This window comes from Perognathus longimembris, chromosome 2, assembly GCF_023159225.1.
Source record: "Perognathus longimembris pacificus isolate PPM17 chromosome 2, ASM2315922v1, whole genome shotgun sequence".
NCBI lineage: Eukaryota > Metazoa > Chordata > Mammalia > Rodentia > Heteromyidae > Perognathus > Perognathus longimembris.
In genome coordinates, this window is record NC_063162.1 from 150,060,686 (window position 1) to 150,088,520 (window position 27,835).

The window sequence follows — 27,835 nt, forward strand, 5'->3', positions numbered from 1 at the left end:
GTGTTCTTTTTGTTCTTATATCCAAGACATTTTACCTAAGTAACACAAACTTTCTCTATACCCATTAGTAGCAAAACGTCATGCCCACACAATGAGTCAGCCAGAATGAAAATGCTACAGGACACACTAAATGGCTTCCATTTTTGGACTAAAAAATGGCAGGACAGTGGTTCTAACCAGGCTTTGTGACAGGGCATACAAATGACGTCCAAAATGCAGAACTCCCTCGGTGTGCCTGTGACATCATGAGACTATTGGCTCCCTATGAACTGCTCCACTAAGCATCTTTGTGGGACCATGGGTTTTCTCCACCCAACATGGTCTGCAGATGAACAGCAATTTAATCAAATTTTCCGCTCTGTGTAAGGGGGGAAAACATAGTTGGTATGAACTAAATCTAGCTTACGTATATTAGTCATTAGTTTTTATACAACATACATTAAATAAAGCATAAGAGAAAATACTTTGAAAAGGCCTGTTCTGTTGGGCTTTAAATTGCCGGGCTTAGCTCTATCCCTCTCGAACACGTGGCGAGGGGTCCTTGGCTTATCTAACTCTTCCATGTGGGATCCATACTCACTCTCTCATGCCCCCCCCCCGGCCGGTAGGGTTCTGACGCGGGAGTGGGGTCCCGGGTGCCTCGGTTCGCGTGTGGGTGCGAGAACCCCTTGCCCGCCAGCCAAAGGAAGACACGGGCGCGTGGGTTCTTGGAGAAAACCTCTAGGGCTTCTTTTTATTCAAATGAGGAGCCCCCCAGATATAACCCCAAGGGCGGGCACAAGAGAGGGATTGCGATGTCAGGGGACCTCCTTTGGGAGCAGAGGCCCAGCCCCCCAAGGATGGGCCCCTGGGGTACCCCTCCATTTTACACGTGCTGGCCCCAGGAGCAGTGCTTCTCTTCCTGTTAAAGGCAGGAGGGCAGGGGCAGGCCAAGGTCAGCTGTGGCCCCTTAAAGGCACAGCTGACCCCAACACTGTTCTAAGTTGTCTTCAATGTCTTCTCATTAAATTTTTGTTAAGTCAAAAAAAAAAAAAAAAAAAGGTGAGGCCAGGCACAGGTGGCTCACGTCTGTAATCCTAGCGACTCAGGAGGCTGAGATCTGAGGATTCCAGTTCAAAGGCAGCCAGGGGAGGAAAGTCCATGAGACTCTTATCTCCAGTTAACTATCAGAAAACCAGAAGTGGTGCTGTGGATCAAAATAGTAGCGCCTTGAGCTGAAGACAGCACCCAGGCCCAGAATTCAAGCCCCATGACAAAAAAGAAAAACAGTGAGGCTGGGTCTTTTCCGAATGAGGTTTTATAATGTACAACACAAGGAAATACAACATGGAAATCCCAAAAAATTTTGCATAATATATGTCAGTGGTTATCCCAGCTACACTACTCTCACAGACTTTAGAGAATGATGGGTAATGTGCAGACATGTGTGCAGGGGCCTATTGAGGAAGACAATGGGGACTACCGAAGGACCTGTTCAGGTGAGGTTCTGGAGGAACCAGTGATGGACTGCCAACTCTCCATAGAAAAGCAGAAACTGCCAATATATGGAAGGAATGCTTAGTGTGATTGGGAAGGTACAAAGTACTTATGAGACATCAAAGTCAGAGAAGGGGGTATAGCTCAGGGGTAGAGCATTTGACTGCAGATCAAGAGGTCCCTGGTTCAAATCCAGGTGCCCCCTCCCATGACTTTTTTCTTTTTTTAACTCATAGGAGCTATCCTTTATATTCTACACTTTATTTCTTCCAGTCATGACAGTAGTTAGGATCCCTTGAGCTGAAAGATACAGTTCAACCCTGTACACCTGTCATATTAGCGTTCTTCCATTTTCTTCCTGAATTCTGATGGCTTTCAGAATTTTTTTTCATTTCTGGCTCCCCTCCCTGGGCATATAATCTAATAACTCCAACTCTATTGTCTGTGATGCACAATATTCCTGGCTTTTCCAGAACAGAAGACACACACACACACACACACACACACACACACACACAGAGCAGCCTTCCAATGAACAAACATTACCAGTTAACTATAAGTCATCACTCTGTGCCTCCCTATCATAGCTATTGGGTGCACATCGGGAGACAAATGACATCATGTAGGTTATCTGGGTTGCGTGGACACTCCCTTCTGTGAACTGCTTTCTACTGTGCCAGAGCCCACCACACACTGGCTCTAACCTCAAAGGCCAAAGCCTGGCTCAGCTGTCCTGCCGGCAGGAAGAAGAGAGGTTCTGTAGGGCTGTTGCTGCGGATGCCCAGGATTAGAACCATGTGGCAGTGTGAGTGACAACCACTCTGTCATCACTGGAGAAGACGTGCAGGCTAGGACCCTAGGGAGGGTAGAGTGGACCACTTGTGAGGAAACCAGATGGCAACAAGAAGTGGAGAGGGAGGTGTGTCTGATGGTCTCATTTATAGACAGGCTTTAGGAATATAGAGCTGAGGTGTTTTTATAGTCATGTTTGGCCACATCTATAAAGTTGCACCTGAGCTATAATTTAACTTTGTGTCACTGAGTGTTACCACATGGAAGAAAGGCATTAACTACGCAGTGCTTAGTACGTAGGGGGTATAGCTCAGGGGTAGAGCATTTGACTGCAGATCAAGAGGTCCCTGGTTCAAATCCAGGTGCCCCCTTATTTACACTTATTTTGGATCATATGTTAACCACATTCATCTTCAGAGGCCTTCAATGGAGTTCGGAGTTTACCCATGGTTGGGGCTTCTAGAAACAACCTTACGGACTCTTTCTCAGGACTGTATGAGGTAGAGTTATATTGATGTTCCTTTCGTCTGTACTATCACTACAACCAGTGAAGGGCCCTCAGGCCACCTTGCCTGAGAGTCCCCTGCCCCTTCAATAAAGTTCACACAGTAGGTCTCAGAGATGCCCATATACGAGACCTCCCTGTTTCTTTATTTCTCCCTTCTTGTTTTCTACTCCTGCACAGCCCACTTTTAACATTGCTCCTTGTTGAAGACAAATTTGTTCTTGGCATGGCCCACTCAGCAGTAGACCACACAGGTGAACTGGCTGTTGACCTAGTAGGGAGCTGCATTTAGGAATTGCCAGGTTCCTGCCTGGGAGGAAGGAGCTGAAGCTCTTCTGAGAAGACAAGCTCAATTTGGAGGTGAAGGCTGGAAGGAGGCCAAAGATGTCAGGAGAAGTATAGCCCAGTACAGTGTAGATCCACTAAATGCTGTGTGTGGAAGAGATGTCAACACAGCACCATGCACTGAATTAGGATGGCGATTTGTTTTTTCCTTGCTTCTGTTTGGCAGCAAAAGGAAAACCTCGCTACTGCCTGTGGGTGTTTGATTTTGATTCCAACTGATGGAACTTCCAGAATGACTCCTCCTAGAAAAAAATTGAAATCTACTATTTTTAAAATTTATTTTATTTTATTTTAATTTTAAGTAATGTACTATTGAGAGCTGGAAAACTGTGACTCTGAAATCCTGGAAGGCAGAAAACTTGCTGAGTCAGTTAAGGGTATTTTAGGGGGAAAATGTTGAAAGCAGGAGCTGTTTCTTACAGGCCGTCTTTAATAAGATGCTACAAGAATATTTTGAGCAACAATGAGGTCCTGGGATTACATCAAAGTATTACTGCTCAGATGTCAAATTTTCTTCTCTATCTAACATTCTACTTACTAATCACCATCATCACTCTCCTTCCTTGGGTTTGAGTCATTCTTTGATCTGGTGATACACTTATCTGACATCAGTCAGGGTACTGTTGTAAACGACCTGTGCCCATTTTAGAAACACTGACTGAATTGTGGTATAAAGTTTATACAACGAAAGCTTCTCCATTAGAGGACAAACAGAAATTTGCTCGGCTGAAAAGGCATCACACCTACTGTCTAATCTGATTTGAAAAAAAGAGAAATAGAGGGCACCCCTAGAAATTCTGGTTTAGCAACACATAAGGTAAGTGTGGGAATTTTGGTCTCCTGCTAATATTCACCCTAAAATCCAATAATTCTCACTTTCTTTGCAACTGTATCATTTATTTGCAATTGTATTATTTTACTTTGCAATTGTACTGTTGCTTTTCAGGTGCTTTATTTGAGAACTTGTAATACCTTGTAATACCTTGTAATATTCAGTGTTAAACACCAGTGGTATACAGGCTGTTTCTCTCAGTCTATGACTGAGAAAACTGATAGACAATCTCCAGGGGTCTTTAGCATATACCGTAGAGGGGCTGTGAGAGGGTGAACACGTTGCCCTCTTAGCATTGTAGGAGGGTGACCAGGCTTGTGCTACATGACTGGTAGAGTGGCATCAGGCCAGAAGAAAGGACGCAATTCCCTGCATTGAAGCTTAAATACTGCTTACTAGGCATTATTAATTGTTCGTGATAATGACAGGTGGGTGATGTAAATTTAGATGCTCTCTACCTACTCTTATTTTTGCTCACTGACTTTTTCCTCTTCTAAGTGGTTTAAATTTAAATTCTGTTTTATCAACTATTCCGACATGTTTTTGTTTTTTTGTTGTTGTTGAGCCAGTCCTGGGGGTTGAACTCAGGTCCTGAGTACTGTCCCTGGTTTCTTTCTACTCAAGACTAGCACTCTACCACTTGAGCCACAGCGCGACTTCTGGACTTTTCTATATATGTAGTGCTGAGGAATCGAACCAGGGCTTCATATATACGTGGCAAGCGCTCTATCACTAGGCCACATTTCCAGGCCCTGCATTCTTTTATAGTCCATTTATTTGGATATCTTGTTTCTATCCTTTCACCTTAAGCCTACATTTGTCTTTGACAGTCTGCTGTGTTTCTGGTGGGCAGCAAGTAGTTGGGTCATGCTCAATTCAATTTGTAATTCTATGTCCATGATTCGAGAATTGAGACCATTAAACAATTAACATTTAGAGTTAATGTTTTTGGTAATTCTTTCTTGTTCTTCCTTTGTTAAGCCACTCCACTTCTGGTATATATGCTTTTATAGCTTTTCTGTTTTTCCCCCAGAAGTGAGGACCAAACCCAAAGCCTTGCATTTGCCATGCAAATGCTCTTCCACTGAAAGAAATCCCCAATCCCTGATATTTATTCCTTACTGTATTTTCTTTCTTATCATTGTCTTTCTTTTTTGTGTGTAGAATTCTCTTAAGTATACCCTCGAGTGCTGATTTATTGGCCATGAATTCTTTTAGCTTTCATTTACTGTGGCAAGATTTAAATTTTGCCTTAAGAAAGAAGAACAACTTTGCTCAAAACCACTAATCTAAGTTGAAAAACTATTATCTTCTGTGGATTTGATTCCATTATTCTATTCCTTGCTCATATGTAGAGTTTATTTTGAGAAATCTGATGTTATTCTCATGGCCTTACCTTTTTATGTGTTTAGTTGCTTCTCTTTGAAGCTTCCAATATTCTTTGCTGGGTATATTGAGTGCTTGAACTATAATATGTCCAAGATTGTTTTGTCTCTGAATCTTTTTGTTTGGGGTTCTTTAAGCGTCACTGTGGTAATGCTTTCTTCCTAAAGTTGAGAAAGCTCTCTACGATTTTATTGAATACTTTATGTTAGCCTTTAGTTTGTTTTCCTACCCCTTCATCTCTACTCCTGATTCATATGTTTGGTCTGTTGATGGAAATCCAAAGGACTTGGATAGCCCATTCCCTTAGTTTCTTAGTTGCTTTTCAATGCCTTTGACTGATTGAGGTTTTCTGCTATCTCTGTCAGCGAAGATTTTAATTTGATTCCTTTTCAAAGTTTTTATCTGTATTAAATTTCTATTTCATATCCTGCATTGTTTTATTTCGTGGAGATATTTAAATTCCCTTTGAACACCATTAGTTACTAACTTCTCTCTAAATATGAGAACAAACTTATGCCAACTGGTAGAGAAAACGCAGAATTTGCCTTCTTCCTATTTTCAGAAAATGCTTTCACCAACTTTATAAAGGTCCCTCACTTGATATCAGAGCATCCATAGGCCTGTGGACTGTTGAGATATATCTTCTTGCTTGGTCCCTATTGTTCCAGAGAGGCTGATCTGATGAATTCCTGGGACTCCAGCTGACTGACATTTTAAACCACACTCCATTTACTAGCATGGGATCAGAACCTCTCTGCTTTGAATTATTCTTTTCAAATCCCTCCATAGTATCTGATAAGAAGAGCACTCTCTGAAATCTCAAACTTTTAGGTGAACTGGAAAAACATTCCGTAGGAAGACCTTAATGATGTAATGCCCGTGCTTGACCAGAAACTACAGAAGAAAGAATAGGAGGAAGCCAGGGGTGAAGAGTGCTTCAGTATTGGGCCAAGAGGGACAAACAGATGATGACAACATTAGCAAGTGCCCCTGTAGGATGAACACAGATAGCATGTGGCAATGAAGGTTTAGAATGTTTATTAGACACACACAAGAAGGTGGGGGTATAGCTCAGGGGTAGAGCATTTGACTGCAGATCAAGAGGTCCCTGGTTCAAATCCAGGTGCCCCCTTACAACAATTTTGGTAGCCTAGAACCCCTCTGTCAGGGCAGAAACACTGTCCACGTCCTGGGGGTAAACCTTATATGTAAAAAGGCCTCCAAGTCAAACAAGATGTCAGGACTGAAGTCTGGCATGGAGAAACTTTGTGATCTCTCTTCCTACTCACTTGTCTGATGCCAAGGGTATTAGGAAAAGACACAGAAATTTCAAAGCCAAATAGAAGTCTGTGTGAGAGAAGTCAGTCAGCTTCTATTATGTAAAGCAGTGGAAATGAGGAGAAATCACAGTCTTCAAGTGCAGTAACAAGTGTGACGGTGTCAATCACCCGTGAGGGTGTAATTCAGGAGTCTTACAACTGCCTGTATAAACAGTCGTTGGATTGCAGCTGCCACTTGGGACTCTTACTACTATATGGACCACATTTTTTTTGTTGTTATTCATGGGGCTTGGACTCAGGGCCTGGGTGTTGTCCTTGAGCTTTTATGTTCAAGCTTTTAGTGCTCTACCATTTTGAGCCACAGCCCCACTTCTGGTTTTCTGATGATTAATTGGAGATTTGAAATTCATGGATTTTTCTGCCCTGATGGGCTTTGAACAGAGATCTTCAGACCCATCCTCCTGAGTAGCGAGTATTATAGTCATGAGCCACCAACACCTGGCTTGTGGACCTTCTTAAACATTCATTCTCCTATGTCACACAGCAAGGACCATGGATGTATCTGATTGCCACACCTCTCCTTTCCCAGTGTAGTCCTCATTCTATGGTATCTTCATGGTCCTTTTAGCATCTTTTCAGGGCCTAGGAAACTTACTAGTTTTCCAAATCACCACCTTTAGATCTAATATACAGATCCACAGTCTGGAGAGATGTCTGCAGATGCAGATATTGAGTGTTCCTCCAAAGAAGTGAGGCTGGCAGTAACACAGCATTTGCAGTGTTTGTATAAGCTCTGGAAGCTCTGGGCTCGATCTCAGCACTGTGGGGCTGGGGGGCAGGGGCCGGATGTTATCCAAATTGCTCAATTGTGTTTTTTTGTTCTGATATCCAAGACATTTTCCCTAAGTAACAGCAACTTTCTCTATACCAATTAGTAGCAAAAAGTCATGCCCACACAATGAGTCAGCCAGAATGAAAATGCTACAGGACACATTATATGACTTCCATTTTTGGACTAAAAATTGGCAGGACAGTGGTTCTACCCAGGCTATTTGACAGGGCATAGAAATGAAGTTGAAAAATGCAGAACTCCCTCGGTGTGCCTGTGACATCATGAGACTATTGGCTCCCTATGAACTGCTCCACTAAGCATCTTTGTGGGCCTATGGGTTTTCTCCATCCAACATGGTCTGCAGATGAACAGCAGTTTAATAAAATTTTCCGCTCTGTAGAAGGGGGACAAACAGAGTTTAGGTATGGAGTAAATCTTGCTTAATTATAATATTCTTCTATTTTTATACAACATTCATTAAATAAAGCATAAGAGAACATACTTTGAAAAGTCTTGTTCTCAGTTGTTTTCAATGTCTTCTCACTAAATTTTTGTTAAACTAAAAAAGAAAAAAAAAAGTGAGGCCAGGCACAGGTGGCTCACGTCTGTAATCCTAGCAACTCAGGAGGCTGAGATTTGAGGATTCCAGTTGAAACGCAGCCAGGTCAGGAAAGTCCATGAGCCTCTTATCACCAGTAAACTACCAGAAAATCGGAAGTGGTGCTGTGGCTGAAAATGGTAGAGCCTTGAGCTGAAGACAACACCCAGGCCCAGAGTTCAAGCCCCATGGGAAAAAAGTGAGGCTGGATTTTGTCAGAATGAGGTTTTATAATGTACAACACAAAGAAATCTGACATGGAAATCCTAAAAAAATTTTGCATAATATATGTCAGTGGTTATCCCAGCTACACTACTCTCACAGACTTTAGAGAATGGTGGGTAATGTGCAGACATGCTTGCAGGGGCCTATTGAGGAGGACTATGGGGACTACCGAAAGACCTGTTCAGGTGAGGTTCTGGAGGAACCAGTGATGGTCTGCCAACTCTCCAGAGAAAAGCAGAAACTGCCCATATATGGAAGGAATGCTGAGTGTGATTGGGAAGGTACAAAGTACTTATGAGACACCAAAGATGGAGAAGGGGGTATAGCTCAGGGGTAGAGCATTTGACTGCAGATCAAGAGGTCCCTGGTTCAAATCCAGGTGCCCCCTTCTGTGACCTTTTTTTTTTTTAACTCATTGGAGCTACCCTTTATATTCAATATGTTATTTCTTCCACTCATGACAGTAGTTAGGATCCCTTGAGCTGGGAGATACAGTTCAACCCTGTACACCTGTCATATTAGCTTTCTTTCATTTTCTTCCTGAATTCTGGTGTCTTTCAGATTTTTTTTCATTTCTGGCTCCCCTCCCTGTGCATATATCTAATAACTCCAACTCTACTGTCTGTGATGCAGTATATTCTTGGCTTTCCCAGAATAGATGAGACACACACACACACACACACACACACACACACACACACACTGAGCAGCCTTCCAACGAACAAACATTACCAGTTAACTATAAGTCATCACTCTGTGCCTCCCTATCATAGCTATTGGGTACACATCGGGAGACAAATGACATCATGTAGGTTATCTGGGTTGCGTGGACACTCCCTTCTGTGAACTGCTTTCTACTGTGCCAGAGCCCACCGCACACTGGCTCTAACCTCAAAGGCCAAAGCCTGGCTCAGCTGTTCTGCCAGGAAGAAGAGGGGTCCTGTAGGGCTGTTGCTGCGGATGCCCAGGATTAGAACCATGAGGCAGTGTCAGTGACAACCACTCTGTCATCACTGGAGTAGACGTTCAGGCTAGGACCCTAGGGAGGGGAGAGTAGACCACTTGTGATGAAACCAGAATGGCAACAGGAAGTGGAGAGGTAGATGGGTCTGATGGTCTCATTTACAGACAGGCTTTAGTAATACAGAGCTGAGGTGTTTTTATAGTCCTGTTTGGCCACTTCTATAAAGTTGCACCTGAACTATAATTTAACTTTGTGTCACTCAGTGTTACCACATGGAAGAAAGGGATTAACTAGGCAGTGCTTAGTACATAGGGGTTATAGCTCAGGGTAGAGCATTTGACTGCAGATCAAGAGGTCCCTGGTTCAAATCCAGGTGCCCCCTTACTTACACTTATTTTGGAACATATGTTAACCGCATTCATCTTCAGCGGCCTTCAATGGAGTTCGAGATTACCCATGGTTGGGCTTCGAGAAACAACCTTACAGACTCTTTCTCAGGACTGTATGAGGTAGCACTAAATTGATGTTTCTTTTATCTGTACTATCACAACAACCAGTGAAGGGCCCTCTGGATACCTTGACCGTTAGTCCCCTGCCCCTTCAGTAAAGTACACACAGTGGGTCTCAGAGATGCCCCTATGAGAGACCTCCTTGTTTTTTTATTTCTCACTTTTTGTTTTCTACTCCTGCACAGCCCCCTTTTAACATTGCTCCTTGTTGAAGACAAATTTGTTCTTGGCATGGTCCACTCAGTAGTGGAACACAGGTCGACTGGCTGTTGACCTAGTAGGGAGCTGCATTTAGAAATTGCCAGGCTCCTTCCTCCCAGTGAGAAGCTGAATCTCTTCTGAGAAGACAAGCTCAACATGGAGGTGAAGGATGGAAGGAGGCCGAAGATGTCAGGAGAAGTATAGTCCAGTACAGTATAGATCTACTAAATGCAGTGTGTGGAAGAGATATCAACACAACACCATGCTCTGAATTAGGATGGTGATTTGTTTTTCCCTTGCTTCTGTTTGGCAGCAAAAGGAAAACCTCGCTAGTGCCTGTGGGTGTTTGATTTTGATTCCAACTGATGGAACTTCCAGGATGCCTCCTACTAGAAAAAAAAAATTGAACTGTACTATTTTTAAATTTTATTTTATTTTAATTTTAAGTAATGTAATATTGAGAGCTGGAAAACTGTGACTCTGAAATCCTGGAAGGCAGAAAACTTGCTGAGTCAGTTAAGGGTATTTTAGAGGGAAAGTTTTGAAGGCAGGAGCTGTTTCTTACAGGCTGTCTTTAATTAGATGCTACAAGAACATTTTGAGCTACAATGTCGTCATGGGTTTACATCCAAGTATTACTGCTCAGATTTCAAATTTTCGTCTATATCTAGCATTCTACTTACTAATCACCATCATGTCTATCCTCCCTTAGTTTTGAGTCATTCTTTGATCTGGTGATACACTTATCTGACATCAGTCTGGGTCTTGTTGTAAATGACCTGTGCCCATTTTAAGATCACTGACTGAACTGTGGTACAAAGTTTATACGACTGATACTTCACCATTAGAGCACAAACAGAAATTTGCCAGGCTGACAGGGCATCACAAATACTGTCTAATCTGATTTTAAAAAGAAAGAAATACAGGGCACCCCTAGAAATTCTGGTATAGCACCACTTAAGATGAGTTTGGGGACTTTGGTTTCCTGCTAATATTCACCCTAAAATCCAATAATTCTCACTTTGCAACTGTATTATTTCTTTGCAATTGTATTATTTTACTTTCCAATTGTATTGTTGCTTTTCAGTTGTGTTATGAGAGAACTTATAATACCTTGTAATTGTAAACAATATTCAGTGTTAAACACCAGTGGTATACAGGCTGTTTCTCTCAGTTTATGACCGAGATAACTGCTAGACAATCTCCAGGGGTCATGAGCATATACCATATTGGGGCGGTGAGAGGGTGAACACGATGAGCTCTTAGCATTGTAGGAGGTTGACCAGGTTGTGGTACATGACTGCTAAAGTGGCATCAGGCCAGAAGAAACGATGGAATTCCCTGCATTGAAGCTTAAATGCTGCTTACTAGGCATAATTAATTGTTCATGATAATCACAGGTGAGTGATGTAAATTCAGATGCTCTAAAACCTACTCTTGTTTTTGCTCACTTACTTTTTCCTCTTCTAAGTAGTTTAAATTTAAAGTCTATTTTATCAACCGTTCCTACATGTTTCTTTTTTTTTTTTTGCCTGTCTTGGGACTTGAACTCAGGTCCTGATCACTGTCCTTGGTTTCTTTTTACTCAAGACTAGCACTCTACCTCTTGAGCCACAGCACCACTTCTGGCCTTTTCTATATATGTAGTGTTGAGGAATCGAACCAGGGCTTCATGTATATGTGGCAAGTGCTCTATCACTAGGCCACATTTCCAGGCCCTGCATGATATAGTCCATTTGTTTGGATATCTTGTTTCTGTTTTTTCACCTTAAGCCTACATTTGTCTTTGACAGTCCGATGTGTTTCTGGTAGGCAGCAAGTAGTTGGGTTATGCTCAATTCAATTTGTGATTCTATGTCCATGATTTGGGAATTGAGACCATTAAACCATTAACATTTAGAGTTAATATTTTTTGGTACTTCTTTCCTGTTCTTCCTTTGTTAATCCACTTCTCTTCTGGTATTTATGCTTTTATAGCTTTTCTGTTTTCCCCCCAGAGGTGAGGACCAGACCTAATGCCTTGCATTTGCCAGGCAAATGCTCTTTCGCTGAACGAAATCCCCAATCCCTGATATTTATTCCTTACTGTATTTTCTTTCTTATGTTTGTCTTTCTATTCTGTGTGTAGAATTCCCTTAAGTATACCCTCGAGTGCTGATTTCTTGGCCATGAATTCTTTTAGCTTTCATTTACTGTGGTAAGTTTAAAATTTTGCCTTAAGAATGAAGAACAACTTTGCTCAAAACCACTAATCTAAGTTGAGAGACTATTATCTTCCGTGAATTTGATTACATAATTCTATTCCCTGCTAATATAAAGAGGGTATTTGCGAAGTCTGCTGTTATTATGTTTGTATGTGTTTAGTTGCTTCTCGTTGCAGCTTCCAGTATTCTTTGCTGGGAATATTGAGTGCTTGAACTATAATATGTCCAAGATTGTTTCGTCTGTGAATTCTTTTTTGGGGGTTCTTTAAGCGTCACTGTGGTAATGCTTTCTTTCTCAAGTTGAGAAAGCTTTCTATGATTACATTGAATAGATTATGTTAGCCTTTAGTTTGTTTTCCTGCCCCTTCATCTCTACTCCTGATCATATGTTTGGTCTTTTGATGGAAATCCAAAGGACTTGGATATCCCATTCCCTTAGTTTCTTAGTTGCTTTTCAATGCCTTTGACTGATTGAGGTTTTCTTCTTTCTCTGTCAGCAAAGATTTTAATTTGATTCCTTTTCAATGTTTACATCTATATTAAATTCCTATTTTATATCCTGCATTGTTTTATTTCATTGAGATATTTAAATTCCCTTTGAACACCATTAGTTACTAACTTCTCTCTAAATATGAGAACAAACTTATGCCAACTGGAAGAGAAAATGCAGAAGAATTGCCTTCTTCCTATTTTCAGAAAATGCTTGCACAAACTTTATAAAGATCCCTCACTTGATATCAGAGCATCCATAGGCCTGTGGACTGTTGAGGTATGTCTTCTTGCTTGGTCCTCATTGTTCCGTCGAGGCTGATCTGATGAGTTGCTGGGGCTCCAGCTGATTGCCATTTTAAACCACATTCCATTTACTAGCATGGCATCAGAACCTCTCTGCTTTGGATTATTCTTTTCAAATCCCTCCATAGTATCTGATAAGAAGAGCACTCTCTGAAATCTCAAACTGTTAGGTGAACTGGAATAACATTCACTAAGAAGACCTTAATGATGTAATGCCCGTGCTTGACCAGAAACTACAGAAGAAAGAATAGGAGGAAGCCAGGGGTGAAGAGTGCTTCAGTATTGGGCCAAGAGGGACAAACAGATGATGACAAAATTATCAAGTGCCCCTGCAGGATGAACACAGATAGCATGTGGCTATGAAGGTTTAGAATGTTTATTAGACACACACAAGAAGGTGGGGGTATAGCTCAGGGGTAGAGCATTTGACTGCAGATCAACAGGTACTTGGTTCAAATCCAGGTGCCCCCTTAAAAACAATTTTGGTAGTCTAGAACCCCTCTGTCATGGCAGAAACACCTTCCATGTCTTGGGGGTAAACCTTATATATAAAAAGGCCTCCAAGTCAAACAATATGTCAGGACTGAAGTCTGGCATACAGAAACTTTGTGATCTCTGTTCTTACTCACTTGTCTGATGCCAATGGTATTAGAAAAAGACACAGAAATTTCAACGTCAAATAGAAGTCTGTGTGAGAGAATTCAGTCAGCTCCTATTATGTAAAGCAGTGGAAATGAGGAGAAATAAAAGTCTTTGAGTGCAGTAGCAAGTGTGACAGTGTCAATCACGCATGAGGGTGTATTTCAGGAGTCTTACAACTGCCTTAAAACTGCCTGTATAAACAGTCGTTGGATTGCAGCTGCCACCTGAGACTCTTAATAGTATATGGACCACATTTTTTTTTGTTAGTCAAGGGGCTTGGATTCAGGGCTTGGGTGTTGTCCTTGAGCTTTTGCGTTCAAACTTTTAGTGATTTACCATTTTGAGCCACAGCCCCACTTCTGGTTTTCTGATGGTTAATTGGAGATTTGAGTTTCATGGACTTTCCTGCCCTGGTTGGCTTTGAACAGAGATCTTCAGACCCATCCTCCTGAGTAGCTATGATTATACTCATAAGCCACCAACACCTGGCTTCTGGACCATCTTTCACATTCACTGTCCTATGTCACACAGCAAGGACCATGGATGTATCTGATTGTCACCCATCCCCTTTCCCAGTGTAGTCCCCATTCCATGGTATCTTCATGGTACTTTCTAGCATCTGTTCAGGGCTGACAATAAGGCTGGAGAGATGTCTGCAGATGCAGATACTGAGTGTTTCTCAAAAGAAGTGAGGCTGACAGTAACACAGCATTTGCAGAGTATGTGTAAGCCCTGCAAGCTCTGGGCTCCATCCCAGCATTGGGGAGGGGGGTTCCCCAGATTGCTGAATTGTGTTCTTTCTGGTCTGATATCCAAGACATTTTCCCTAAGTAACACCAACTTTCTCTATACCCATTAGTAGCAAAAAGTCATGCCCACACAATGAGTCAGCCAGAATGAAAATGCTACGGGACACACTACATGGCTTCCATTTTTGGACTAAAAAATGGCAGGACAGTGGTTCTAACCAGGTTATTTGACAGGGCATAGAAATGAAGTTGAAAATGCAGAACTCCCTCGGTGTGCCTGTGACATCATGAGACTATTGGCTCCCTATGAACTGCTCCACTAAGCGTCTTTGTGGGCCCATGGGTTTTCTCCACCCAACATGTTCTGCAGATGTACAGCAATTTAATCAAATTTTCTGCTGTGTGTAAGGGGGAAAAACAGATTTTGGTATGGAGTAAATCTAGCTTACTTATATTAATCTTTTATTTTTGTACAATATACATTAAATAAAGCATAAGAGAACATACTTTGAAAAGGTCTGTTCTCAGTTCACTTCAATGTCTTCTCATTAAAATTTTCTAAACTCAAAAAAAAAATAGAAGAAAAAGAAATGTGAGGCCAGGCACAGGTGGCTCACGTCTGTAATCCTAGCAACTCAGGAGGCTGAGATCTGAGGATTCCAGTTCAAACGCAGCCAGGGCAGGAAAGTCCATGAGACTCTTATCCCCAGTAAACTACCAGAAAATCGGAAGTGGTGCTGTGGCTGAAATGGTAGAGCCTTGAGCTGAAGACAACACCCAGGCCCAGAGTTCAAGCCCCATGGGAAAAAAAGTGAGGCTGGGTCTCTCCAGAATGAGGTTTTATAGTGTACAACACAAGAAAATCTGACATGGAAACCCTGAAGAAATTTGCATAATATATGTCAGTGGTTATCCCAGCTACACTACTCTCATAGACTTTAAAGAACGGCGGGAAATGCGCAGACTTGCAAGCAGGGACCTACTGAGGAGGACTATGGGGACTACCGAAGGACCTGTTCAGATGAGGTTCTACAGGAACCAGTGATGGTCTGCCAATTCTCCAGAGAAAAGCAGAAACTGCCAATATATGGAAGGAATGCTGAGTGTGATTGGGAAGGTACAAAGTACTTAGGAGACACCAAAGATGGAGAAGGGGGTATAGCTCAGGGGTAGAGCATTTGACTGCAGATCAAGAGGTCCCTGGTTCAAATCCAGGTGCCCCCTTCCATGACCTATTTATTTTAACTCATAGGAGCTACCCTTTATATTCTATTCTTTATTTCTTTCACTCATGAAAGTAGTTAGGATCCCTTGAGCTGGGAGATACAGTTCAACCCTGTACACCTGTCATATTTGCTTTCTTCCATTTTCTTCCTTAAGTCTGGTGTCTTTACCATTTTTTTTGATTTCCGGTTCCCATCTCTGTGCATATACCTAATAACTCCAACTGTACTGTCTGTGATGCGCAATACTCCTGGCTTTCCAGAACAGATCACCCCCCCACACACACACACACAGAGCAGCCTTCCAACGAGCAAACATTACCAGTTAACTGTAAGTCATCACTCTGTGCCTCCCTATCATAGCTATTGGGTGCACCTCGGGAGACAAATGACATCATCAAGGTTATCTGGGTTGCCTGGACACTCCTTTCTGTGAACTGCTTTCTTCTGTGCTGGAGCCCACCACACAGTGGCTCTAACCTCAAAGGCCAAAGCCTGGCTCAGCTGTTCTGCCAGGAAGAAGAGGGGTTCTGTAGGGCTGTTGCGGTGGATGCCCAGGATTAGAACCATGTGGCAGTGTGAGTGACAACCACTCTGTCATCTCTGGAGGAGACATGCAGGCTAGGACCCTAGGGAGGGGAGAGTGGGCTACTTGTGAGGAAACCAGAATGGCAACAGGAAGTGGATTGGTAGGTGGGTCTGATGGTCTCATTTATAGATAGGCTTTAGTAATACAGAGCTGAGGTGTTTTTATAGTCCTGTTTGGCCACTTCTATAAAGTTGCACCTGAACTATAATTTAACTTTGTGTCACTGAGTGTTACCACATGGAAGAAAGGGATTAACCTGGCAGTGCTTAGTACATAGGGGGTATAGCTCAGGGGTAGAGCATTTGACTGCAGATCAAGAGGTCCCTGGTTCAAATCCAGGTGCCCCCTTATTTACACTTATTTTGAAACATATGTTAACCACATTCATCTTCAGAGGCCTTCAATGGAGTTCGGAGGTTACCAATGGTTCGTGCTTCCAGAAACAACCTTGAAGACTCCTTCTCAGGAATGTATGAGGTAGCATTATTTGATATTCCTTTCATCTGTACTGTCACTACAACCATGAAGGGCCCTCAGGACACCTTGACTGAGAGTCCCCTGCCCCTTCAATAAAGTGTGCATAGTAGGTCTCAGAGATGCCCATATGAGAGACCTCGCTGTTTCTTTATTTCTCCCTTCTTGTTTTCTACTCCTGCACAGCCCACTTTTAGCATTGCTCCTTGTTGAAGACAAATTTGTTCTTGGCATGGTCCACTCAGTAGTGGACCACACAGGTGAACTGGCTGTTGACCTAGTAGGGAGCTGCATTTAGGAATTGCCAGGTTCCTGCCTGGGAGGAAGGAGCTGAAGCTCTTCTGAGAAGACAAGCTCAATTTGGAGGTGAAGGATGGAAGGAGGCCGAAGATGTCAGGAGAAGTATAGTCCAGTACAGTATAGATCTACTAAATGCAGTGTGTGGAAGAGATATCAACACAACACCATGCACTGAATTAGGATGGCGATTTGTTTTTCCCTTGCTTCTGTTTGGCAGCAAAAGGAAAACCTCGCTACTGCCTGTGGGTGTTTGATTTTGATTCCAACTGATGGAACTTCCAGGATGCCTCCTCCTAGAAAAAAATTTAAATCTCCTACTTTTAAATTTTATTTTATTTTATTTTTATTTTAAGTAATGTACTATTGAGAGCTGGAAAACTGTGACTCTGAAATCCTGGAAGGCAGAAAACTTGCTGAGTCAGTTAAGGGTATTTTAGGGGGGAAATGTTGAAAGCAGGAGCTGTTTCTTACAGGCTTTCTTTAATTAGATGCTACAAGAACACTTTGACCTACAATGAGGTCCTGCGTTTACATTCAAGTATTACTTCTCAGATTTCAAATTTTCTTCTCTATCTAGCATTCTACTTACTAATCACAATCATCACTCTCCTTCCTTTGGTTTGAGTCATTCTTTCTTCTGGTGATACACTTATCTGACATCAGTCAGGGTACTGTTGTAAATGACCTGTGCCCATTTTAGGATCACTGACTGAATTGTGGTATAAAGTTTCTACAACGGAAGCTTCTCCATTAGAGGACAAACAGAAATTTGCCAGGCTGACAGGGCATCACAACTACTGTCTAATCTGATTTAAAAAAGAAAGAAATACAGGGCACCCCTAGAAATTCTGGCTTAGCACCACTTAAGATGAGTTTGGGAACGTTGGTCTCCTGCTAATATTCACCCTAAAATCCAATATTTCTCAGTTACTTTGCAACTGTATTATTTCTTTCAATTGTATTATTTTACTTTGCAATTATTTTGTTGCTTTTCAGGTGTGTTATTTGAGAACTCATAATACCTTGTAATTGTAAACAATATTCAGTGTTAAACACCAGTGGTATACAGGCTGTTTCTCTCAGTCTATGACTGAGAAAACCGCTAGAAAATCTCCAGGGGTCATGAGCATATACCGCAGAGGGGCTGTGAGAGGGTGAACACGATGAGCTCTTAGCATTGTAGGAAGGTGACCAGGTTGTGCTACATGACTGCTAGAGTGACATCAGGCCAGAAGAAAGGATGCAATTCCCTGCATTGAAGCTTAAATGCTGCTTACTAGGCATTATTAATTGTTCGTGATAAGCACAGGTGAGTGATGTAAATTTTGATGCTCTCTACCTATTATTTTTGCTCACTGACTTTCCTCTTCTAAGTAGTTTAAATTTAAAGTCTTTTATCAACTATTCCTACATGCTTTTTTGTTGTTGTTGTTGAGCCAGTCCTGGGGCTTGAACTCAGGGCCTGAGCACTGTCCCTGGTTTCTTTTTACTCAAGACTAGCACTCTACCTCTTGAGCCACAGCACCACTTCTGGCCTTTTCTATACATGTAGTGCTGAGGAATCAAACCAGGGCTTCATGTATACGAAGCAAGTGCTCTATCACTAGGCCACATTCCCAGGCCCTACATGCTTTTACCGTCCATATGTGTGGATATCTTTTTTCTCTCCTTTCACCTTAAGCCTACATTTGTCTTTGACAGTCCAATGTGTTTCTGTTGGGTAGCAAGTAGTTGGGTCATGCTCAATTCAATTTGTGATTCTATGTCCATGATTTGAGAATTGTGACCATTAAACCATTAACATTTAGAGTTAATATTTTTGGTACTTCTTTCCTGTTCTTCCTTTGTTACGCCACTCCTCTTCTGGTATTTATCCTTTTATAGCTTTTCTTTTTTCCTCCAGAGCTGAGGACCAAACTCAAAGCCTTGCATTTGCCATGCAAATGCTCTTCCACTGAACGAAATCTCCAATTCCTGATATTTATTCCTTACTGTATTTTTTTTTTGCCAGTCCTGGGCCTTTTATTCAGGGCCTGAGCACTGTCCCTGGCTTCTTTTTGCTCAAGGCTAACACTCAGCCACTTGAGCCACAGCACGACTTCTGGCCTTTTCTATACATGTAGTGCTGAGGAATCGAACCAGGGCTTCATGTATACGAGGCAAGCGCTCTACCACTAGGTCATATTCCCAGCCCTCCTTACTGTATTTTCTTTCTTATGTTTGTCTTTCTTTTCTGTGTGTAGAATTCCCTTAAGTATACCCTGTACTGCTGATTTCTTGGCCATGAATTCTTTTAGCTTTCATTTACTGTGGTAAGTGTTGGGGTCAGCTGCACTTTTAAGGGGCCACAGCTGACCTCAGCCTGTCCCTCCCCTTCCTGTCTTTAACAGGAAGAGAAGGAAGTCTGACATCACTTGAGGGACAGCTCCTTGGGACCAATCAGTGGCCCCTCTCTTGTGCCCGCCTTTAGGCTATATCTGGGAGGCTCCTCATTTGAATAAACAGAAGCCCTAGAGGCTTTCTCCAGGAGCCTATGCATCCGTGTCGTTCTTGGCGGCTTTGGGGCACCCTGCGACCACACGCCACCAAGGCTACCCGTGGCCATCGCTCCCTCATGAGTGATAATGGACCACCCAGGAAGGGGCGGATAAAGCTCCTTCCACCCCAAGCGAGGGGAATTCGACAGAGAGAGACGAGGCTACCTGTGGCCATCGCTCCCACGTGAGAGTGATAAAGGGCCACCCAGGAAGGGGCGGAAAAGCCCCCTTCCCCCCCCCCAAGTGAGGGGAAGTCGAAAGAAAGAGATCCCACAGGTAAGTTTTAAATTTTGCCTTAAGAATGAACAACAGCTTTCATCAAAACCACTAATCTAAGTTTTGAAACTACTATCTTCCGTGGATTTGATTACATAATTCTATTTCCTGCTCATATGTAGACAGTATTTTGAGTATTCTGCTGTTAATCTCATGGCCTTATGTTTTTATATGTTTAGGTGCTTCTCTTTGCAGCTTCCAGTATTCTTTGCTGGGTATATTGAGTGCTTGAACTATAATATGTCCAAGATGGTTTCGTCTCTGAATCTTTCTGTTTGGGGTTCTTTAAGCGTCACTGTGGTAATGCTTTCTTCCTAAAGTTGAGAAAGCTTTATTGAATAGATTATGTTAGCCTTTACTTTGTTTTCCTGCCTCTTCTTCTCTACTCCTGATTCATATGTATGGTCTTTTGATGGAAATCCAAAGGACTTGGATATCCCATTCCCTTAGTTTCTTAGTTGCTTTTCAATGCCTTTGACTGATTGAGGTTTTCTTCTTTCTCTGTCAGCAAAAATTTTAATTTGATTCCTTTTCTATGTTTTTATCTTTATTAAATTCCTATTTCATATCCTGCATTGTTTTATTTCATTGAGATATTTAAATTCCCTTTGAACACCATTAGTTACTAACTTCTCTCTAAATATGAGAACAAACTTATGCCAACTGGCAGAGAAATACAGAAGAATTGCCTTCTTCCTATTTTCAGAAAATGCTTGCACAAACTTTATAAAGATCCCTCACTTGATATCAGAGCATCCATAGGCCTGTGGACTGTTGAGGTATGTATTCTTGCTTGGTCCTCATTGTTCCAGCAAGGCTGATCTGATGAATGGCTGGGACTCCAGCTGATTGCCATTTTAAACCACACTCCATTTACTAGCATGGGATCAGAACCTCTCTGCTTTGGATTATTCTTTTCAAATCCCTCCATAGTATATGATAAGAAGATCACTCTCTGAAATCTCAAACTTTTAGGTGAACTGGAATAACATTCAGTATGAAGACTTCAATGATGTAATGCCTGTGCTTGAGCAGAAACTACAGAAGAAAGAATAGGAGGAAGCCAGGGTTGAAGAGTGCTTCAGTCTTGGGCCAAGAGGGAGAAACAGATGATGTCAAACTTAGCAAGTGCCCCTGTAGGATGAACACAGATAGCATGTGGTAATGAATGTTTAGAATGTTTATTAGACACACACAAGAAGGTGGGGGTATAGCTCAGGAGCATATCAAGAGGTCCCTGGTTCAAATCCAGGTGCCCCCTTAAAACAATTTTGGTAGCCTTGAACCGCCCTTTCAGGGAAGAAAAACTGTCCATGTCCTGGGGGTAAACCATATATATATATGCCTCCAAGTCAAACAAGATGTCAGGACTGAAGTCTGGTATCCAGAAACTTTGTGATTTCTCTCCCTACTCACTTGTCTGATGCCAAGGGTATTAGGAAAAGACACAGAAATTTCAAAGCCAAATAGAAGTCTTTGTGAGAGAAGTCAGTCAGCTCCTATTATGTAAAGCAGTGGAAATGAGGAGAAATCACAGTCTTCGAGTGCAGTAACAAGTGTGACAGTGTCAATCACCCGTGAGGGTGTAATTCAGGAGTCTTACAACTGCCTGTATAAACAGTCGTTGGATTGCAGCTGCCACTTGAGACTCTTACTACTAAATGGACCAAAGTTTTTGTTTTTTTAGTCATGATGCTTGGACTCAGGGCCTGGGTGTTGTCCTTGAGCTTTTGCGTTCAAGCTTTTAGTGCTCTACCATCTTGAATCACAACTGCACTTCTGGTTTTCTTATGTTTAATTGGAGATTTGAGTTTCATGGACTTTCCTGCCCTGGTTGGTTTTGAACAGATATCTTCAGACCCACCCTCCTGAGTAGCTAGGATTATCGTCACTAGCCACCAACACCTGGCTTGTGGACCATCTTTAACATTCACTCTCCTATGTCACACCTCAAGGACCATTTATGTATCTGATTGTCACACATCTCCTTTCTCAGTGTAGTCCTCATTCTATGGTATCTTCATGGTATTTTCTAGCATCTGTTCAGGGCTGAGGGACAGGCTGGAAAGATGTCTGCAGATGCAGATACTGAGTGTTTCTCAAAAGAAGTGAGGCTGGCAGTAACACAGCATTTACAGAGTTTGTGTAAGCCCTGCAAGCTCTGGGCTGGATCCCAGCACTGGGGGACCGGGGGGGGGGGGAAGTTACCCAAATTGCTGAATTGTGTTCTTTGTGTTCTTATATCCAAGACATTTTCCCTAAGTAACACCAACTTTCTCTATACCCATTAGTAGAAAAAAGTCTTGCCCACACAATCAGTCAGCCAGAATGAAAATGCTACAGGACACACTATATGACTTCCATTTTGGACTAAAAAAATGGCAGGACAGTGGTTCTAACCAAGGTATTTGACAGGGCATAGAAATGAAGTTGAAAATGCAGAACTCCCTCGGTGTGCCTGTGACATCATGAGACTATTGGCTCCCTATGAACTGCTCCACTAAGTGTCTTTGTGGGCCCATGGGTTTTCTCCATCCAACATGGTCTGCAGATGAACAGCAATTTAATCAAATTATCCGCTTTGTGGAAGGGGGACAAACAGAGTTTGGTATGGTGTAAATCTTGCTTAATTATATTAGTCTTTTATTTTTATACAACATACATTAAATAAAACATAAGGGAGCATACTTTGAAAAGGCCTGTTCTAAGTTGACTTCAATGTCTTCTCATTAAATTTTTTTAAACTCAAAAAAATAAAAAAAAAGATGAAAAAGAAAGGTGAGGCTAGGCACAGGTGGCTCACGTCTGTAATCCCAGCGACTCAGGAGGCTGAGGTCTGACGATTCCAGTTCAAAGGCAGCCAGGGCAGGAAAGTGTATAAGATTCTCATCTCCAGTTAACTACCAGAAAACCAGAAGTGGTGCTGTGGCTGAAAATGGTAGAGCCTGCACAGCACGCCATCCGCACCCGACCTACGCTGCTCACCGCGCAAGTCCGCCTCCAGCGCCCACCATGGCCATGCTTAAGCAATTAGAAGGAAGATGGCGACTGGTGGACAGCCAAGGCTTTGACGAGTACATGAAGGAAATAGGAGTGGGACTTGCTCCGCGCAAAATGGGTGCAATGGCCAAGCCAAACTGTGTTATCACTTGTGACGGCAACAAGGTTGACATAAAAACTGAGAGCATTCTGAAAACAACACAGTTTTCTTGTGTCCTGGGAGAGCAGTTTGAAGAAACTACAGCTGATGTCTGGAAAACTCAGACGGTCTGTAACTTCACTGATGGTGCATTGGTTCAGCATCAGGCGTGGGACTGGAAGGAAAGCACAATAACAAGGAAACTGAAAGATGGGAAGTTGGTGGTGGAATGTGTCATGAACAATGTCACCTGTACTCGGGTCTATGAGAAAGTAGAATAAAAATGCCATCATCATTTTGGGCAGGAATTAGCTGGAAGAATGAAAAAGCTCAGTTCAATGAGCAACTCTCCATACAACTACTTTTTTTTTTCCAGACATTTTAAGTGCAACAGTTTCAAAGTGATGGTTTAACTGGCCTCTTCCCTTTGGTTAGCAAATAAATGTGTTTGTGCTAATACAAAAAAAAAAAAAAGAAAAGAAAAGAAAATGGTAGAGCCTTGAGCTGAAGACAACACCCAGGCCCAGTGTTCAAGCCCCATGGGGAAAAAAAAGTGAGGCTGGGTCTCTTCAGAATGAGGTTTTATAATGTACAACACACAGAAATCTGACATGGAAACCCTGAAGAAATTTGCATAATATATGTCAGTGATTATCCCAGCTACACTACTGTCACCGACTTTAACAAATGTCGGGAAATGTTCAGACATGCAAGCAGGGGCCTATTGAGGAGGACTATGGGGACTACCGAAGGACCTGTTCAGGTGAGGTTCTGGAAGAACCAGTGATGGTCTGCCAACTCTGCAGAGAAAAGGAGAAACTGCCAATATATGGAAGGAATGCTGAGTGTGATTGGGAAGGTACAAAGTACTTATGAGACACCAAAGATGGAGAAGGGGGTATAGCTCAGGGGTAGAGCATTTGACTGCAGATCAAGAGGTCCCTGGTTCAAATCCAGGTGCCCCCTTCTGTGACCTTTTTTTTTTTTTTAACACATAGGAGCTACCCTTCATATTCTATTCTTTATTTCTTCCACTCATGACAGTAGTTATGATCCCTTGAGCTGGGAGATACAGTTCAACCCTGTACACCTGTCATATTTGCTTTCTTCCATTTTCTTCCTGAAGTCTGGTGTCTTTACCATTTTTTTTTTCATTTCTGGCTCACCTTTCTGTTGGGGATTCAGTTTTGGCCTTAATGGGGGAAGGGCAACGAGAGCTCCTGAGACACTGCCCTCCCCACTGCCCTGGGACAGTGTAAAAGCTCGCCACTCCCATCTTCCAGGTTCTGCCGGAAGAGAAGTAAAGCAGTCCCCACCCCTCGGCTCTGCCACGTGGGTCATGGCGGAGGCCCGGTCCTTGGGGGGCTGTGGTATCCGCCCATAGAGGAAGTCCTGTGACATCACCTGACGGACAGCCCCATTAGCCAATCGCTAATATTCAGTAGTCCCTCCTCTTCCTGGGTGCCATTGCTGCTATATAAACCCCTCCCTGATTTGAGACTGGTGGAACATCCAAACCTGCTCCCCGAAATCTTTGTCCTGCGTTGGCTCCTGACACGTGAGGGGGGCGTGGGGGAGGTTTCGGCATCCTTTCTCAACTCAGCTTAGTCTGATAAAGACACGTTCTGCTCCTTCTGCAGGCGGGAGGAGTAGAGCCGAGTGCCTTTCATAATTTGGGATTTGGCATCTCCCTGGATAAAGCGGGGGGATGGGGAATTTGAGCCCACAATGGCGCCCAGCGCGGGGCAGGCAAACGAACGCACGGCCGACGATTTCGGGGTTTAATAACCCCACAGGCTACACTGAGTAATTGTGTTTCAGGTGAAGGAGTGCCCCTCCAGATGGGGCAAACGCATAGTCAGTGGAGCGAACCAACTGTTAAGATATGATGGTTCATGCTCCAAAATACCGGATTGGACTTTTGGGATGTTCAGGCCGAGGGCCGATGGCGCTGGGCGGGGCAGGACCGCACGGCTTTGCCCCTCCCGTGGGAAATCCGTCGTGGTGCCTGCGTGGTAGAAAGCACAGAGGGCACAAAAGACAGGCAGACAATCCAGGTTCCGCAGCCGGCAGGGGAGCGCTGGGGATGTTGGTGTCCGTGGTGGCAGCAGCGACTGCATGCTGTGGTGCCCGGAGCGATGTCGCCGTCCTGCCCGGGAGCCCCTGTCCACCTGGCGTTTTCAGGTCCCGATCTGCGAACCAATTGCGGGGCGTGCGGGGAGAGCAATTTGGGCTCCGCGCGGCCTTGTGCTGGGGGCTTTGCTCGGCTTCACGAGCGGCAGCTTGCGTTGGGCTCCGGGGACATGGTGGCGGTGGCAGCAGGTGGTCTGTATTTTGTTAGCTTTGTGTTAAGTTTTCCCGCCGCTGCACCTGAGCGGGGCTAGCGCCTACTGCCGGTTTGTAAAGGAACCCCCCCACTGTGCAGCTGCGGCGTTTCTCTCTGTGTTAAGCTTTCCTGACATACAGCATACAGGTGAAATTAGAACAAGGAAAAGCCTCAAATTTCCAACTAAAACAGAATATTAAAAAGGGAAACAAAGAGTTTTAATGCAGCAATAAGTGATGCGACTGGAATTTTTAAGACTACCACTTCAAAGATACTAAAAATTGGAGGAGTTTTTCTGGATGGATGGAAAGTTTGCTTATCTGATGTGATTTTAAAAAAATTGTTATTTAAATTCAGAGTCTTTCGGACACAAATAAGGCCGGGATAAAAGCTTAAATTACATTCCTAATTGAAAATTTTAACAACCAGAGTGCTAACATTTGCCAGGTCAAAGGCACCAGAGCTTTTGGGAGACACAGAGTTGTCTTGAGATCCTAACTAGGAGAGGTTTCTTTTTGTTTTTTTTATCAACCACGTGGTTCTATTATGGGCAAAATAATACCATTTGCCACTGGAATTCCAGAAAACTTAAATGGCCAATCAGAAAAGCAATTTTAAGAGCGTTCAAAGTTCATATACATTGTCTGTATGTCTGTCTGTCTGTTGGTAAAACTTAAAAGCAGAACAAAAATAGGTTTTCAACCTATTTTCAAACCAGTCATGTTCGGGTGCAAGCAAATGTGTCTAAGAAAAACTCCAAAAGGTTCCAATATACAGCATGTGGTATAAGTACAATGATATAAAACCAGTGTGTTATTCTTTATGTCCAGTGTGTTAAAAGTCAAGTGTACATCTAGTCCTGACAATTCTTTGGTATAAATTAAAATTTTACCTTCCCATTTTTCTCTCCTGTGCTCTCATAAGCTCTTAAGGTCAAGGAATCGGAATCGTTTCATACAAATGTGACTATTAACCTAAATTTTCCTGACCTAAAATTAACATTTTGTTTCCTAGGATACAGGTCCAACGTGTGTATTAGCTTCATGGACTGTGGCAAAAAGCCACCACAGTCTGTTCCCAAACTGCCTGGTTGCACTACTAACGATCTTCTCCCAAGATTAGAGTTGGGTTCATAATAGTCCTATCCTAACAGTTACTCCAGGTTAAAAAACATCATAGTTATGTTGGTGGTCACAGAGTTAGCCATGTTCTCTAAAAGTTATAGCAAAACTTTGACAAATGATTTTTGGTCAGTTCTCAATAGGTTACAGATAGATTATTTCTGTTGTTCTCCTGTTGCGCCATTGGGAATAAAAAGGGCTTTTATATCTAAAACTCCTTGGATGCAATTCAAACCAGCCCGGGTAAAAGAAAAAATCGCTCTAAAACGCCACCTCCCAGATAACCAGCGAAGAGCCAGATTGAGAGCTTGGCTCAAGAGAACCAGCAAAATGCTGAAAGTTGCACCGTGGCTAAAGAGGTAGAGCACTAGCCTCTAGCAGAAGTACTCAGGGACAGTGGTCAGGCCCCGAGTTCAAAACCGGTAAATGCGGATGGGAGCATGCCACCCCAGCAACAAGCGCTGGAACTCCTGGGACTCACCCAGTCCAGGAAGACAGGAATGTGGAGTGGAATGAGAGGAGACTGGTGTCACATCCTAAACAGACTTGCCTTGTCTCGCCCTTTCAAAATTGATCAGAGCTGGGAAATCGAGAGAAATAATACCTGTCCATTTTCCTTTTTTCTGCCAGTTGTATATATGTATATATACTTATTTTTGCCTCTGACTGGCTATGCCAAACCGGTTTTCTATCACTAAACACTTCTTTCAGTCATTCCTCCTTACCTGTTCATTTCACAATTGGGTTTATGCTCCCAATGGAACTTTTCTGGCTTATGCCCAGGGTATGTTCTATGCTGTTCATGTTTCCTAGCCCTATAAACTTATCAGTCTTTTGCCTGACCTTTTCAAAAGAATAGCAGAATAACATCTCTTGCTGAGATCACCACCTGGGAACTTGCTGTTCATAGCCGTCACCATAACACAGATCTGAACCCTGGAGTCCCCAGCCCTAGAAACTTCTGGGTATGCCCAAGATGCAGGAGTTGGCCAGAGGACACCATGGCACCCTCTGGCCGTAGTGACCATTCTCGTGGTAATGATGGGAACCTTTGCAAACCACACTGGACAGTGCCAGGCTGACCAGGGGCCCTTGATTACATCACCCCCTTTCAGCAGGAAGTAGCTCCAGGAGAAAAGACCTTCACCAATACTCCCTGCCTGGTGCCCGCCTGTGTCATAATTTTAAAAAACAAAAGAGGGGGAGCAGCCCCCATGATTAATTAAGAATAATTATACTTATATTAAATATCTTAAGAAATATCTTAAAAAATTTTAAATCATCCCAAATCAGTGTGGGATGGAATATTGTATGTGCCTTTCCAGATTGGAAAACTAAACCCAGAACACTTGCTCTGGAGAAATGTCTTGTTGCCTTCTCTAGGAAAACAAGGACCATACTGGATTTCTTCTGCTCTTCCATGGGAAGATGGAAAGCCTGCCTGCACACGATGGCGATAGCTGTAGGAGGTAGCCAGTTTCCTTTCCCTGTCTGCCTTCTAAACGCTTCTTGAGC

The 27,835-nt window shown here is 42.9% G+C and overlaps 1 protein-coding gene and 9 non-coding genes across 10 annotated transcripts; all 10 read left to right on the top strand.

Annotated features, from left to right (window-relative positions):
* Positions 1 to 1,609: 1,609 nt before the first annotated feature.
* Trnac-gca lies at positions 1,610 to 1,681 on the top strand. Its single transcript has one exon. It is a non-coding gene; the product is annotated as a tRNA-Cys (tRNA).
* An 886-nt stretch (positions 1,682 to 2,567) lies between these two features.
* Trnac-gca lies at positions 2,568 to 2,639 on the top strand. The gene has a single exon. It is a non-coding gene; the product is annotated as a tRNA-Cys (tRNA).
* Positions 2,640 to 6,396: 3,757 nt separating this feature from the next.
* On the top strand, positions 6,397 to 6,468 carry Trnac-gca. The gene has a single exon. It is a non-coding gene; the product is annotated as a tRNA-Cys (tRNA).
* Positions 6,469 to 8,587: 2,119 nt separating this feature from the next.
* Positions 8,588 to 8,659, top strand: Trnac-gca. The gene has a single exon. It is a non-coding gene; the product is annotated as a tRNA-Cys (tRNA).
* Positions 8,660 to 9,546: 887 nt separating this feature from the next.
* On the top strand, positions 9,547 to 9,617 carry Trnac-gca. Its single transcript has one exon. It is a non-coding gene; the product is annotated as a tRNA-Cys (tRNA).
* Positions 9,618 to 13,343: 3,726 nt separating this feature from the next.
* Trnac-gca lies at positions 13,344 to 13,415 on the top strand. Its single transcript has one exon. It is a non-coding gene; the product is annotated as a tRNA-Cys (tRNA).
* Positions 13,416 to 15,487: 2,072 nt separating this feature from the next.
* On the top strand, positions 15,488 to 15,559 carry Trnac-gca. Its single transcript has one exon. It is a non-coding gene; the product is annotated as a tRNA-Cys (tRNA).
* Positions 15,560 to 16,423: 864 nt separating this feature from the next.
* Trnac-gca lies at positions 16,424 to 16,495 on the top strand. The gene has a single exon. It is a non-coding gene; the product is annotated as a tRNA-Cys (tRNA).
* A 6,206-nt stretch (positions 16,496 to 22,701) lies between these two features.
* Positions 22,702 to 23,330, top strand: LOC125347299 (fatty acid-binding protein 5-like). The gene has a single exon (XM_048340450.1). The coding sequence runs from the start codon at positions 22,747 to 22,749 to the stop codon at positions 23,152 to 23,154; it is 408 nt and encodes a 135-aa protein (XP_048196407.1). The 5' UTR covers positions 22,702 to 22,746; the 3' UTR covers positions 23,155 to 23,330.
* A 437-nt stretch (positions 23,331 to 23,767) lies between these two features.
* Positions 23,768 to 23,839, top strand: Trnac-gca. Its single transcript has one exon. It is a non-coding gene; the product is annotated as a tRNA-Cys (tRNA).
* The last annotated feature ends 3,996 nt before the right edge of the window (positions 23,840 to 27,835 follow it).